At 42.5% G+C, this 16830-nt stretch overlaps 1 protein-coding gene across 1 annotated transcript in view; it reads right to left on the bottom strand.

The window, feature by feature from the left end:
- The window catches only part of F5 (coagulation factor V), a 582702-nt gene that overhangs the window by 386708 nt on the left and 179164 nt on the right, over positions 1-16830 (bottom strand). The window contains exons 7-8 of the mRNA XM_085622982.1: positions 4964-5129; positions 1401-1545 (exon numbers count right to left, since the gene is read on the bottom strand). Of these exons, the coding sequence (XP_085479108.1) occupies positions 1401-1545; positions 4964-5129 (311 nt within the window). The remainder of the gene's footprint in view (positions 1-1400; positions 1546-4963; positions 5130-16830) is intronic.

The following is a 16830-nucleotide window of genomic DNA, read 5'->3' as shown; positions in this document are numbered from 1 at the left end:
CAACCATATCCATAATCAATATGCTTTTAGTACCAAATGTAAACTCTAACCTTATCAAAACCCAACCATTATTATCCATATCCTAAATCTTCTGAGTACCAATTAACCTAAACCTACCAAAATGCTAATCCCTATTTTAAACTATTCCTGATTCTCACTAATGTCTACTCTTAAACTTACCCAGACATTCCCTTTTTTACAATGAATTATCTAGTTTAACTCAATGTTAATTAAAAATTCGGCAGTCTTTATTTTTTCTATTTATACTAGGGCTTCTCTGTCAAGCTATTCTCTCATGACATGACAAACTATATTATATCACTATTCAAATCTAAATACTAGACAGTGAGAATAAATCAAATCAAGCAATACAGTACCTGACGTTGGCACTGAATTATCACTGTCATGCCCAAGGACAATAGCTCTAGTAAAGCATGTGAAAAGCATGTCATGTTTGACTAACCTGTAAGTCACACAGTTATATTAAGTATGAGCATCTAAAGATCATTTCAGTCCTCTGAAACAGAACCTCAAACATTTATGTGAATTTCTAAACAAGGCTTCTCCTCTAAAATGAATTAGTAAAAAGACATGCTCATTTGCAATGGAACAACACCAGGAATAAATTCCTCAATCTAGGGAACTGTAAAGTGCAAGAATTTACTCCCTATCGGAGCAGGAATCAATGCATTAGAAAGAGAACAAAACGTAATTGTAAAATTAGATTGTTACAATTCTTATTAAAGAATGCTACCATTTCCTCTAAGGAAAATGGTCTGCATTAAAAAATTACTTTATTAAATGCAGTCACAGATATGGTGGTCTGCTGACCCTCACAAGCTACCATCCTTGTGATGGCATCCAATCAGAGTGAGTTGCAATTTCTAACTCACCTCATGACTATTGATGAGGTAGGTTAAATTTTGACACACTGTGAACACTAATTTTGCAAACCAACCCATACAAAGGTTGGTTCCCAAAATCCTGTTAGATTTGCAAGAAGTTTGTACTTGATTTTTTACCATTTTTTGTGAATCCTCTTTTCGTACATCCGGCCCAAGTCTTGACAAACTCTTGCCAGAAGGAGTGAAGTTAGTAACTCTCCTTATAAACTAGAGCTTCGATTTCTGTGGGGCAATCCAAGTATGGGCCACATCCCACAAACCTAGGTTTCCTCAAAAAGGACCTTTTCATGAAATACTATTCCTAGACCATTCTTAATGTGGCATTGAACATAGCAGTCATCATACATTTTATCCTGTGCAACTTCAAATATCAATATCAAACACAAAAGCAAGAGTTAAACCTAACAATAGTTTCAGTTGTTGTTCTGGCTCCAATAGTCACTTCAAGATTAATATTTCAAATTGAAAACTGTTGTTATAGTCTTTTGTACATACCTTAATTGTGTCTTTGACTTGAGCACTAATGACAGGACCCAGAATCCCCTTCTCAGAAGACTGTTCAATACGCTTCGTAAAGCTATCATCAGTGTACTGTCTATAGACAACCTTTTTATATAGGTTCTTGGGTAGAGATTGCATTCTGTTGAGGAAAAGCACAAATCGAACAATCTGAAAGCATTCTTCTAAATATTATCTTTACAATAGGTCTAAAGACACTGACCTTTGCAAACATATCAGAAGGATAGAAGGAAGTGTAGGATAAGAATAGTTATTTAGAGGCAGGTTAGCAGCATATCGGGAGACTTGATGGTAATTTTAATTCTAGGACATGGCACAAACTGCTTCCGCAAAGATAAGTGGTAATGAAAATAGCACTCAGTTTATGAAGTTTGTAATAGCCCTTCAGCTTTGCTTTAGGTGTGCTCTGAATGAGCATCCCCTGTGATTAGATACAAAGGGGTGAACCCACTAATTTACTGTGTAGTGTAGCAGCTGTATTTCTGTGCTGCATTGCTTTAGGAGAGAGCATTTTGTGCACATCTGCTGTTTTCCCCAGCAATGGTGCTGTTTGAGCCTGTCTGGAAACACCCACAAACCTTTACACCATAGAACAAAGATGTGTGTGTGCTATGTCTAGCATACGTTTTGTACTGGAAGGCTTTCCTTCCAGTAGAAACTAATATGCCTAGACATACTTTAAAACATTTTCCATATTGGAGATCTGCTAAACAGTGCAGCAGACATACAAAGAGGAACGAGTTTGGAAAAGTTAAAACATTTCTCCAAATTAACTTCTGAATTGAGTCAACGCAGAGCAACGCAATGGCTTATATGAGATTTACTAAGCTATGCATGGCCTTATTTGGTTGGCCTTGCGTGGCTTTCTAAAGAAATGTTAAGCACTACAGTAGCTTGCGCTGCATTGCCTCATATTTCTTAGTCGTAGTTATTCCATGGGTGGAGAATGGCCATTTCCGTGCATTTACCAATGCATTTCATGCAATTCCAAATTTACTAAGGTTTGTAAAGCTAGAATTGTGTGAAATCAGTATGCATACCACAGAGAGGCATAACAGGGAGAAATATGTTTATTCTCATTAGTTCCTCTTTCTATGCATTCTGCATCACACACACACAGAAAAATGCCTCTTTATATTATTTTTGCCCGTAATGGAAGCATCCTTGCTCATGGCATTGGAATGTAAATACTTTATCAACACTTTGCGCCGCGCTACGTCCATTTTTGTGATTTTACACCAGAACAAAGTGTTGATAAATCTACCTTACAGTTCCAAGAAGTGAGCAACCTTCTTTTGAAGCCCTTTTGAACACAGCCTTTTCTAAGTGATTAGCCTTTCACTTTTCAAGTCTTTTATGATTCGAGTTGTCATCCACCCATGAATCACGTGTTTATTTCAAATTATTCTAGTCTCTGTCAGCATTATGCAGATTCTCTTTTTATTAATCCATTTACACACGAATGCATATGTTGAAGTTGTTTTGAAGTTTGTGAATTATCTTCAGTTACTCTTCAATCCATAACATGATTCATGGAGTTAAAGATACTACTTGCATCCAAAAGATTTTTTCTACCTCTTGTAGGAACTCTGAGTTTTCAAGAATTGTCAAGTATGATATACCCACGTTAAAATTCACTGGCATACCATTGTGCCCCTGAAACGCATTGGTGCAATACATAATCTATTAAATATGTTTAAAGATTCATATTATGGCAAAAAATTAATATAAGGTGATTCAAGAATTTCAAAAAAACATTTAAACATATTCATTTATGTAACTGGAAAAACTGGGGAACAACTGTGTATTTCTTTATGCTGCCTAAAAAAGAAACAGGTGTTGCAGGCAGTTCTGAGAAGAAACTCAATCATGTTGTAGATTATATTTCTGCCCCCTCTCTTTTCGACCTATGAGTGGGTGAAGTAATGATACTGGGCTGAAGGTCCGAGGTGAATGCTATAAATCGCGCAGGGATTTCCTACAAGTATCAGCGATCTTAAACTGCATCCAGCCAGGAATACACAGGATGCGATAAAAGGAAAGAAACTAAACAGAGTGAACTCTTGCTCTGATCTCTCATGGTACCAATGGTGGCCATCTTTGGTTAAGATTAAGATGCATTGATGGATGTATACGTTTTTGTTAAATGAAACTTTTCTAATCCTGCTACTCTTTATAGTACAGAATCCTTCCATGACCCGTATTGTAATGGACAGGGACTGCTGTAAGTACGTGCCCTCAAAGCTACATATGATTAAAATATGTTTGGCTAGATCTGGTCAGCACCCTGCCATGTTTGCAGTGCACACAGATATCTGTATCTCATGGGGTGAGCTGTATATACACTATGGAAGTATTGTATATTGCAGTCAAGATGGATTTTGACTCTTAAAGTGAGCATTATCCATGTCGGTTCAGTTATCGGGGGGGGGGGGTTAATGGGGTTTACGTGTTCAGTGCAGTTGATAAATATACAATGTGGCGGCCATCTCAGAAATATAGAAATTAATGTTTGGCCATCTTTGAACATTATTTTCTATTCTTCCAAGATAGAAGCGAAGTTTCATCTAGGCACATCGTGGAGGCAAACTTGGAAGTATATGAAATCGCGTCCAACCATCATGAAACGTTATATGGTGTCTATGCACAACATGATGGTCATGTTAAGGGAATATAAAATTACACTCAAGGATAGCTACGCACCACTTCTGGCTTTGTCGATGATGCCAATACCAGCAGCAAACAAGCTTTGGCAAAGTGAGACCAATTGGCTTCGCTGCAGCTTATTGTCTACTTTTAATGGATTACAAGTTAATACAGCTAAATACACTGGTTACGAATTCAATGTGACATTTAAGTCCTAGAATAATTCCATATTTTCCTTTCAATCCTTAAAATGGTTCATTTGTCTGAGACTGGCCCGCCTAATTTGAAAGAAGTCAAGTAAGCATTAAAAATGTCAAACGTGTTGTAGACACTGCAAATTCAACACTGGATCTAACTTGTATTTTTACCAAAAGGAACAGGAATTGACTAACACTATAACAAAATACTAATTTAAATCTACATGGGAGCAATGAACACTTCCAATACAATTGATAGTTTAAACAGATAGAAAACAGAGGGCCCGATTCACAAAGGTAAACTGAGATAAAGTCTAACTTTACGACTTTCGGTATTCACGAAGGGCATTTAGTAGTAAAGTTAGACTTTTGTCTCAGTTTTGGTCTCAATTAAACTTAAAACCAAAACTTAAGTTTAATTGAGACAAAATCCTAACTTTACTACTCGTAAATGCCCTTTGTGAATACCGAAAATCGTAAAGTTAGACTTTCGTCTCAGTTTACCTTTGTGAATTGGGTCCAGAGTTTTAGAGACAGAAAATCAATAATTCTCTATATACTGATGCAGAATACTCTATAGAGCTCGACCTGTATCATTAAATAGGAAGTTCAAACAATCACAAGGGAACTATGCATGCAAGAATATCTAGTTGCATTAAACTTCTTTAACTAGAAGCCTATACCCTGCTTTTTTACCTGTCAGCGCTCTCAGATTTCTGAGAAGCGTAATTCCAAATGACCTCCTCAGCGGCAATGAAGTAGTCCCACATTTTGATGTAGCGCCTCTCTTGGAAAGAAATTCTTCGTACTATAACTTCTTTGTTTTCGCATAATGTGACGTTGAGGTAACCATACATCGCAGCTATATGGTAAACAAATGAAATGGAAACATTAGAGCGAACTGGAGGCACAATGCCATATTACAGTTTGTTTCTTTTGCCTCTGGCCATGGAAGCATGAGCTGAGAGCTTATTTAGTTATATAGTTATGTATACCATCATCTCAGCAGAAGAAGTGGTTCAGTACAGATGGAACAGGTCATAAGCAGAAAGGTTGGCACTGGTCCACTCATAATTACAAGGCTGGCACTAGTCCACTTATATTTACAATCTTTCAGTAAATTTCACTGTTTATCCTCCTGAGGGTCACACTGCCAGTACCAATGACTGAAAATGAAAATATTTCGCCCTTTCAGGAATCGGTGATGGTTTTGGAGTCCTGAAATTACTTTAAGGAAACTTCTGAAGTGCTTTCTTATGACACTGTAGCGGACTGGCCTATGGAGGCTGGGCTACCGACAGTAGCTGTTTCGCAACTTTCCGTGTGCCATTTTGCTGCTATTTCAATTTGATCACTATTGTCCCTTCGCCACACTTGTCATTTTAAAATGTTGCGGTTGCCTCGGTTATGGGATCTCTGCCTATTTGTCTGACCTTGAATTCTGGCCCTTGTTTTGGTTTTGTCATTTGCTGTTCCTCTTCCCTGCTCCCTTCCATGGCTCCTTGTTTGAGTACAGTTTACTGGCTTCCTTTGAGGTTGGCTTAGGTTCACAGCAGCCAAGCATTCTGAAGCCAATGAGCAAACCTTAAGTAACAGTATCATTATTGCAAAACACCTTATTTATTGTCATTGATACTAAAACCCTGCGTGCTCTGTTTTCACTTAGTGGGTATGTAACCTACTGAAGAACATTCGCTTACATCTGTGCTGTCATACGAGACCTGAAACCTGAGCTAGTGTTGTCAAAGAAGACTGGTTTGGTAGGTGTACTTCTCTCTCACACCCCCATTCCCACTTTCCTCCAATATTTAGTTCTATGTTGTGCCTTATCACTTGTACAGTTAGAACCACGAGCGGGGGAGTGGGAGGACTGTCATCAGAACCTGGGGGAAAACACCTACAAATCCTGACAACTCTTTTCTATTCGCCACATAAAGAGTCATCCTGTAACAGTGTCTATAAATTCCTCCAAGTGTGGGATTACACCTCCACACTCCTTGAACCATCCAATACTTAAGAATGCCCTACTGAGGCACATTATTTGCGGATAATGTCAAAAACAACCGAAATCCAATTGGGGTCATATAATTCAAAATTCATAAGGCAGATATCTTGATCAAAATGATTCCAGGATGGAACAGATCATAAATATTATAATTAATTCATGTTCTGAGAAATTATTAACATGCCAGTTCAGAACAAAATCAGCTCAGATATTCAAAACAAATCGTAAATTAGCCCCAATATGAATATAAAAACAAATACCATCACCTTTATTTATTATCTCTTTAAACCTCTCTTTCTTGAATCAAAGCTAGCAATTTATTTGCATATGCTTCCTTGAAACTCCACCAGTAAAGAGGGAGAAGATACAAACCATGGCCCAAGAAAATGTACATGAAAGCAGAGGCGAGTATATTCTATATAACTTTACAATGTTTATGTCTACTTGTTGTGTACCTGGGGCCCTATTACAAATTAACCGCACGTTTCCTGTTTGCACAACGGTGCACTTTAAAGCAGGTGCAACGGGTGCAAAAAGGGAAAGTGCGCCCTATTCGGAAAAATGCACTGTGCTCAGGGCAGCCGTGAACTCTAACTTCCCCCAGGGCAGTGCAATCAAGAGAAATACGGAGCAGATGCTTAAAAGCTGCTCCGTGTTTCTCTGTGCAGGTGGCAACCTGCCCGCAATTTTAAGAGGGGAGAGAAATCTCCTTTACAGGCAGGTGCAGTAAGTGGCTGCACCCCCCTGTAAGGGGATGTCTGGGGGGGTCCATGGGACCCTCTTTCTCACCTCCAAAGGTCTGCCCTTAGGAGGTGTACTGAAAGCTGAAAGCTGAAAGTGTGCCACGGTGGCACACTTTCAGTGTGCCTTCTAAAAGGCATGTTTGCCTCTGAGCTCACGTCAGTAATACGGCATAGAGGCAAAGAGATTCCCTAATTTGCAAAGGGCTACACCCCCATGAAAATGAGAAAACGCCCTCTCTTGATATTGTTGGTGCTATATGTGTGCCAGAGCTATCTGTATTACAGAAGAGGACGCACAAGTGTCTGCAGCCCCTTCGGTAATACCAAAGTGCCCTGGGGGCTCACAAAGCTGCCACAAATGCCCATTGCACCCCCAGAGCACTTCTGTAATACGGGCCCTCGTGAGCAGAGAACCGAAGCCTGGAAAATCGGTTGGTGTCCTGGTGAACATCAGAGTGCATTTTTACAAGCTTATAGATAAGTGAAGTGGGAGGGCTTCCAGCAGTTAACATCTGTTTAACACGGACACAACTCTTTCTTTCAAGCCAGTCAAAGCCATGAAACCTGACATGTAAACTGCTTGACACTGTTTAATACTCTCTGTAGTGCACTTGTTGAACAGAGGTCTCAAATCTGTAAAGTTAGTTGCTGTCTACATTAGGTGGAGGGAGCATTTCCTCCACTTCTTTATTGTCGCCCTGGTACCCATTCCAGTTTTTTATTTACGGAGCACAAAATGCTCCAAGAGCTGACCCAAAGCACCAGCAACCCATGAGAACACAAATCACACAAAGCAAACTGTACATGGCATGATGGGACACAGGACATCTGGCCAATTTCAAGAGTTCCAAAAACAAGAAACTGATAACTAAGGTAATATTTCAACGATGAGTACCCATAGCCTCAGTAATATTACGAGGAGAGGGAAACTGAAAAAAAACCTCAGTTAGTGTTGCAAAAACACATTGCCTATTGAAAAATAGGCTGGGAAGACCAACATTTTTACCAAGGATGCATTGCAAAACTTTATTTTTAAAAATGTATGACTAAGGCAGATTCGGACAAAACCAAAATATAATCGTGCAATGTCAGATAACTGCTCTGAAGCTTGTAAAACCCTTACAAGCAGGAAGATGTCTCTTCCTGTGCAAACGGATGATAGAAACCCCGTTGATGTCACTTCCTGTGCAGATCGATAATGTGAAATTAAGTCCTATTGCCGGCTTCTTCTTTTTAAAGGTGACTTTGGCGGGAAACCAGTGATGTCACTTCCTCTGCAGAAGGATGAAGGGAAATGAAGTCCTCTTGTCAGCCTTCTCCTTTTTTAAAGATAGTTTTGTGCCTGTGCTGATAGCAACTAGAGTGATGTCACTTTGTGTGTAGATGGATGATGGGAAAATACATTTTGGTTTTAATGGGCTCAGGTTAAGACATGTGGTAAGAACCTAATAATAATATTCATGGAGACACCCAGGTTAAGAAAAAGAAGGCATATTGCGGAATGTATATCTCTACTCAGGGCATGAGAATGATGGCAGAAACCCTTTCAGAGGTCCAAGGGACATGCAGAGGCTATCGGACCCCTCTGTGGTGGTTGAGGGCTTTTACTCCTGATGTCTCGGGGCCCAACATTGGGTCCACCAATGAAAAAGCACCAGAAATCGGTTAAAGGATGGTATAGTACTACCAACTTCTGAGCCAGACGTCTGTGCCATCCATCTTACTCATAAATTGAATTGCTGTTCAAGCTGGAACCCCTTAAGTAGCTATGTCCCTGACAGGTTTTTTTAATCACAGTAATGAAAGAAAGAAGGGCTGGAGTCTACGTAAAACAAAGCAAGTCCTTAGGGCACAACAACGTTCTGGTTCTAAATTACAAGAAGTGAGACAAAACGCTTTCTTTTTTAAGAAAGGGGGTGCTCCTGCAGTAAAAAAAAAAAATTCTTGGAAAGCCGGACATTGTTATATTATTCCTGAAGGTAAGTAGTTTGTCCTGTTACCCATATGTGGATTATAGCCAACAGAATACTAAACATGCACACTTAATATAGCAGGTTAAACAGAACTATTAATTAGCTGACTCTGTTGAGGCAGAATAATACTGAAAGAACCAAAAGTAACCTGGGTCAGAAGATAAGAGCCTAATATTACAATAAACAACATATAAAGGGAGAGAGAAAGCACATGTGAATGATACCATCGATGTTGAATCCCATCAGCCACTGTGAATAGCGGTTATCATCATATAGGATTCAACCATACACACAACTCTAGTGCTAGAGATATGTGTGGTGTATGGAACCAGGGAAAGGCAAACAAGTTCATAGGATTCTCAAGCCCTGGTGTAGTATGATGTCGCTACCAATAGGTTGAAGGTGGCTAATGGTCTTGAAGCAGTGCAAAAACAAACAAAAGTGAGTGCAGATGTTAAAAACAACTACTGAGTCAGTCCCACAATGTATTAATGACTGACCGAGTGATGTAGTTAAAAACAGTGCAGGAAGCAGTTTGAAAAAATAACTGCTATTGTCCCAAAGGTGGTCTACATGTTTCAGCCATAGTGATTGAATGTCAATCTGGCTTTCGTCAGGACCAGATCTATAAGCTACTGCTAAATGGTGTAGTAATCCAAACAGTGAAAGAGGAAAAAAGAGAAAGATACGACCTACTTGAGTGGTAGTATTGAAACACTCCCGAATATACGTGGAGTAAGTAACAAATCCCCTCAATGTAGGGGGTCACGCCTCACCCCACCTGGCATCCGCTCAGATGAAAGAGGCCCCGCTCTTTCCGTCGGTACCTCCGGCTGAAGTGAGCTGGACGGGGATTCAACATCGATGGTATCATTCACATGTGCTTTCTCTCTCCCTTTATATGTTGTTTATTGTAATATTAGGCTCTTATCTTCTGACCCAGGTTACTTTTGGTTGTTATTACATGTAAGGTTTAGGGATTAGTAACCCTTGGGTCGTTAAAAATATTTCCCTTTGGCCTTCCTCCAAAATTTACTGTTACTAATACTGAAAGAAGCCAGCTCTAAATAAAAGTCAATCGTGGGCAAGATATCATTCTTCTTAGGGATAATTTTGAAGATATCAGGCACTGGTTGTCACAGCAGAATTTCAAACTAAATCCTGTAAAACTAATTTTCTCCTGCCATTCCCCATGCCCCTTCTAACCTATGCAGCAATGTTTGGACCATTCCACTCCCTGCCTATAAGAGAATTAAAAAAAACTGTCTGATCTCTTGCTTGCTACACTCTATCTTGTAGCCAGTCTTATAAGGAGCTTGCACAGCAATGGGCATATCACACCAGTTCTTGAAATTCCTCAAATGTCTCTCAATCGAAGGTGGGGGTTTCCTGTTGCAATTGTTCATAATACATCTAAATACGCCTACAAATCAACAATTTAAAATATGTACCGTGCAGCACAAATCATCAGATATGAAACTTCTAGCTTCAAGAACTAGAGCATTCCCTAACTCATTCTGTGTTGTGCATCTAAGATCTGGCACTCACTCCCTCTGCGGGTTTTCTTCCACATATTCAAAGAATAGAAAGGTATTTCTATTCAACAGCTGGACTTTCGCTGCATGCTCTACTTTATCATAACCTTGAAACATACAGAAAGTTGTGAATTACTTTGTCGTGTAGTTCCTAGGACCCCCAGGACCTGTGCGTTTCGGATGACCTAAACTGAGGGCTTGGTGTGCAGACAGACTCTGGACACCCCCACAGGATGAGTCAGCCATTAGACCAGCTCGCTCTTCGGTGCCACTACCACCCCCTTGTATTCTACAGTGGTGTAGGTAGTCTCTGGCAACCACTGAACATGACAACCCTGATTCCTCAGGTATCGTGGAAACAATAGGGTATCTTTCGCTCAGTCACTCCTGCTTACTTTTCTCAGAGTACACACAGAATGACGATTGCAACGGTTTCAATAATTATTTATTGGTCAAGCGTCAGTCTAGTGTGAAACATATTAGCTGCGATGATCAAAAGACTGGAGCAGACAAATCTGATAGCTAGTACAAATATCGTAAATAGCAGATACATTTCTACCATAGTGCTAATAACATGAATAGCAGCAGATTATACAAAACAATAGCATTGGCGTACTCCTATAGAGCATAGCCTTCCTAAATGTACCTAGCCTAGATATGTGGGTGAAGCCTGTGTATGTAAATGTCAGGATAGATCCTAATGGACCCAAGAAACCCCCGGGGAAGTGCTAACCCCTCACCTGATGGTTCTGAATGAAGGACCCCTTCTCTGTGTCGAGGATGGCACCCCGCAAGGGATGTCAGTTCTCTGCCTGTCTTAGGATCAGCCTGTAGAGCATCTGTCCAGCCTGGAAGGAATTCTCCTCTTCGTCTGTAAGGGGGAGTGAGGGTCTTTTACACTAAAGTTGTCACTCCAGGGTTTATTCTAGAATGATGAAAACATTCACTAATCCCTTGCTAATCCTTTTGTAAACAAAAATATGATCATGCACAGCTGGATGTTGGCCATGGATAAAAGTGGTGACCCTTATACAGAATCGATCTGCCGTGCCTGGGGACATGTTTATGTACTGCAGGTACAGGGATTAAGATAGGGTACCGAGAGACTGTTGTCGAAAAGACAGAAGTAAGCTACAGGGTAGAAGTTTACCTGTGTAGAACCGTTATGTTGTGTGGATGGGACAAAAGGTTTGTAATTTGGTATGTACAAGATGGGACTATCCTAGGGGACATGACAACTTATAAGGGAAAAATAATTGCAGTTGCAGTTCGTTTGCCCCAGTTCTAAAAAAATACAAATGAACTATTTTCGGTCTTGCCTTCAAAAATATCGGTCTCAAAATATAACACCTGGAGGAATTTCAGCAATACTGCTGGTATTCACTAGGTCACAAATACAGCAGGTGAAAAGTGGTCTAGAAACCCACAAAAGCATGATAAATGCATGGTGGGCCCTTGCCCATGGCCCTTTGAGACAAAGTGTATATCCATTAACCCATCCAACGTCGACAGTTCTGATAGAAAACATATCTGAGACAGAGGCAATTTGTTATGTTACTAACCTAGTGATGGTTCAAACAGTCCTACTACAAATAGCACATTAGTCATCAAAACTTAGACTTGGGGAACCAATCACTGGGGTGAATACCCACACTCTCCCCTTCTGCACACACAAATGCACATGTAGGCGCAACACATGGGCCCCATCACAAGCCACAATAAGCAAATGTGTAGACCGACCTCATTTGGTCCCTCAGAAGACAATAAAAAACAAATGTGTAGGACCAACTCATATTGCCCCTGAAAAGCTCCTTAAGCAAACGTTTAGGCCCAACTCATATTGCCCATCACTAGAAACTCTAAAGAAATGTTTAAGCTCACTTAATATGCCCTATCACAAGCAACTTTAAGCAAATGTTTAGGCTCAACTCACATGGTCCATCACATGTAAGCAAATGTTTAGGTTCAACTAACATGCCCTATCACAAGTAACTTTAAGCAAATGTTTAGACTCAACTCACATGGCCCATCACAAGCAACTCTAAATAATTGTTTAAGCTCAACTAACATGCCCTATCACAATCAACTTTAAGCAAATGTTTAGGCTCAACTCACATGGCCCATCACAAGCAACTCTAAATACATGTTTAAGCTCAACTAACATACCCTATCACAAGCAACTTTAAGCAAATGTTTAGGCTCACCTCACATGGTCCATCACATGTAAGCAAATGTTTAGGTTCAACTAACATGCCCTATCACAAGTAACTTTAAGCAATTGTTTAGGCGCAACTAACATGCCCTATCACAAGCAACTTTAAGAAAAGGTGTAGGCGCAACTCATATGGCCCATCACAAGCAAATCTTAGCAAATGTGCAGGCACAACTTACATGCTCAATCACAGTGCAACCCAAAATAGCATAAGAAATACTACTATAAGAAGTCAAGCATGGCCAAAATGAAATACACTTAGGCAGTCAATAAGCTTAGCACAAAACATTTTCAAGCCCATACCCAGCTTTGCAAAAAAACATACGCAAACAGTAACTCAAGAATAAAATCCACAAAATCTTAGACACATACTGATACCCAAAAATATGCATGCAGCAAATCCTGACTAGTAAAGAACATACTCTTAGGCAATAAATAAGGCTTGGCATAAATGAAAACACTCGGGCAGACATATACTGGCATCAACAAATTCCACATGGCATTACAACTAATTCAAAGATAAGGTCCAAATGCCCTGGTAAGCGACTTCTCCCCTGAAATTACCGTCAACAACAGATAAGCAGTTGGAGGGGGTCGCTTAGCCAGCCAAAATGGCAGACATTACTCTGTAATGCTACGCTCGCCAGCCCTACAATCAGCAGCCATCTGTGCCTCAGAAATAGCAAAATGATGACAGAATAATGCGAGTGGTCCTGTCAGGCCACAGCCTGCGTCCTGACATATCAGGATCAGCTGCGACTGGCCCAATAGAGCCGTGCACCAGTGGATGCCACAGGGACTGATAGCATAAACTGAAAGCATGATGGAGGCCTAATGGCCCAAAATCAAGAGGAAACTGTCTTGGAGCTGCCCGGGAGGCTGTCAACTGATGCGCCCCCTTCACACTAGCAGCCCCGCAACACCATCGTGCGGCGACGGATCCTGAGGCCAGTACATCGGAGGAGTGGTGGGGAACCTGACGCTGAGGGCCCAAGAGTGACTGACCACCCGCGTCCCGACAGTGGCTCTGGAACTGTGCGAGAGGTTGCACTGAGAGACAGTGTGACACTTAGTGATCAGGGGTGACTGTGTATCCCCTGTCAAAGTTACGATTCCCAGTCTTCCCCCCTCAAAAGGAACAGAGAGAGGAGGCAACCTTGGCCCACCACCTGCTCGATTGAGAGGCCCTTGGTTGTGACCGGTGGGATGAGCCAGAACCCATGGACTCAGTGAGATCACACAGGGCTGAGGCCCTGCCTCCCTGGCCTCGCCCCTGCTGGCACCCAGGCGAGAGCATCCTGCTGGCCCAGACAGGGGTAGCCGGCCTGTGTTTGGTGCTGGCGGGACCCAGGTGCGAGACAAAGGCCTTCCCCGAAGAACAGACAAGCTGAGATCCCAAGGTGAGAGGTGGTGTGGGCAGGGGAGTAGCCCGCAGAGGGAGAGAATACCCCCACGCATCCCAGGCCTCCCTGCATGCCTGCCAACCAAGGGACACAATGAGGGACCCCAGCTGAGTTCTGTTTCGTGTTTCCTTCTTGATGGGGCCACGGCAGACATTTGCTGCCAAGACTGGGGGACCGAAGAAGAACCTCACTTGGTGATTGCATGCCTCAGATGGCGCATTAGCACAAAGGTCATGGTGCGCACCCACCCCCTTCCTTGTCACCACTGGGGGATCACTGCCAGACCGAGGCACCCCCCTGGTGCCCCACCCAAATAAAACTGGGTTGGTCTGCACGAGCTTCCTAACAAACTCACTGGAACTTCTGTGGTACCCTGCCATTCTAGGATGCCGGGCGTGGGGCGATACCCCATCCATACATCTAGGCCCCATCCTCCTTCAGCATGGTCAAGAACCCTCCGTCTAGCACAGCCCCCCCTTGGATGTGAGGCCTTGACAGACTGGTCCCCACTTGCTGAGCCTGGCGGGGTACCAGCTAGTTACTCGACTAAGGGCCAGCACCTGCCCCCTTGGAGCAGGCCGCGCCTGCTCGGCAATGCCTGCGGTATTGGGGAGGCTGTGATCTGCCACTGTGGTCTGCACGCCAGCGACGCCAGACCCACTTGCTAAGACTACTGACAACCACAAGAGGAGACCGGATTGACCCTTACCATGTTAGAGAACCTGGACAGGGTCCTGGCAGCCATTAAACTTTCTATCAATAGAGAATCGATTTGGGTCTCTCGCTGGCGACTTCATGCTCCTCCGGGCTGACTAGCCAAAGCTTGCTGACTGGATTACAGATGGTGAGAAAACTGTGGCTACTCTGCACCCACTTGCTAAGGACATCCGTTACGCCATCAAAGACTTGCAGACTTGAGTATTACAATTGGAGAACAAGGCAGAGGACTTGGAGGGAAACTCCTTGAGTAGCAACATTCGCCTCCTGGGTGTCCCGGAGAATGTTGAGGGGTCGTATCCCCTCCCCTAACTGGACTCCTGATTTAGATGCTTCACTCTGGCCTCCAACCTCACTGCCTTTAACTCCCTGGAAAGGGTGCACTGCCTTCCAGCGAGGTGCCCACCCCTGGACTCCCCCCACATCCCATGCTGGTAAAATTGCTTTACTATAGGGTTAGCCATACAAAACATCTCTGTGCAGCCAGGCAGGCTAGACCTCTTCAAGTGGAATACAAGACTGTCATGTTGTTTCCCGATTACACACATGTGCTGTTCAGCACCAATGATCCTGGAGGTTAAACGCTGTCTCCATCAACAAGGCAGTTCAATAGTATTTGCTATTCCCCGACCACCTCAAGATAATCTCCGGTGGCACCACAGTGTTCTTCACAGACTCCAGGGAGGCATGGGACTGTGCAGAGCAACATCGGGGTAGATCGATGATGGACCTTGCTGACCTTACGGCAAAGGCGGGTAAGCCACAGGGCAGATGCCGGAGAAAGAGACAGGATAAGTCATGGCAGGACCCCCCCTCCCGGGTCTCGTCCGCCAGCTCCCACAACCTGGAGCAGGTCATTGCGGACCACTGGAGAGCCATCCAGGCCGCAGGAAATTGAGTACCCACCCTGATGACGAAAAGGTCCCACATTTGTTCTCTTCTGAGGAAGAATCTCTCCACTCTGATGACACCAGTGTCAACTCACAACTCAACTCACAACTCACCTTGACGGTAACTCCCTAGACAGTGGACACTCTCATTTAATGTAAGGCAAAGAGCAACAACAGACAGTGGACCACAAACTGATGCTGCACTCACAATTGTTATCTCCCAAAAAAGTTAGGTGAAAGAATTTAGATTTGGCAATGTGTGCACTCCCTGTAGATACCCTCTGCCCAAAAAGTGCCAACCTAAGTTAGGTAAAACAGGTAAACAAGGCTATCAGAGGTGCACTACATCTACAATATCAATTCTAATTCCAAATATGTCAGCAGAGTTAAGGAAGTATTTGGAAATCTTCTCTTTATTGTTGCATCAGCAATATGTATCAAAAACTAGCCAACGTGTTTTATCCACATACATATGGACTTCTTCAGGGCACAAGGAAAATGTAAGAGATATCGATCATCGTCCAAAAGTCAGATTGCTAGGTCCCTTCATCTATGATCATTGAGAGTATAATGTGAATACTCATAAAAGTCCATCCTATTGGCCAAACATGAGAAGGTAATCATGAATCGTCCTATGTCGTCTGCTTTGTTGGATTCATCTCGCTAGCAATATGTATGAAAAAACAGCCTGTGTGTTCTCAGTCTTTATTGATGAGTGAGAGAGGGGGACACAACTGCCAATCATCCAACACTACAATTGGTGTGGACCTCTTGCAAACGTGGCACTCCTCGCGGTTTAAAATGACAACAAACTCTCATTTAACCACATGTTTCGAAGCCTCTGCCTTGAACAGGCACCTGCCGTCACGCTGATACTGGGCGATTTTCACCATGGCCGTCAATTACACCTTGGACTTTGTGATGGGCTCCTAGAGGCATTGTTGGTACAGACATTGCTTTCTATCTTCTCTCCCCCACAATACACTAAGGCGCATTGTATTTGTTTATTTGGGGCAAATCGTTAGTTGCGATGGACTCACGGTATTGGGTTTCTTTCCCTACCCAGTTACAGATGTTTTCTCCTA

The sequence above is a fragment of the Triturus cristatus genome, chromosome 8, assembly GCF_964204655.1.
Source record: "Triturus cristatus chromosome 8, aTriCri1.1, whole genome shotgun sequence".
Classification (NCBI taxonomy): domain Eukaryota; kingdom Metazoa; phylum Chordata; class Amphibia; order Caudata; family Salamandridae; genus Triturus; species Triturus cristatus.
This window is presented reverse-complemented; position numbering and strand designations above follow the sequence as displayed.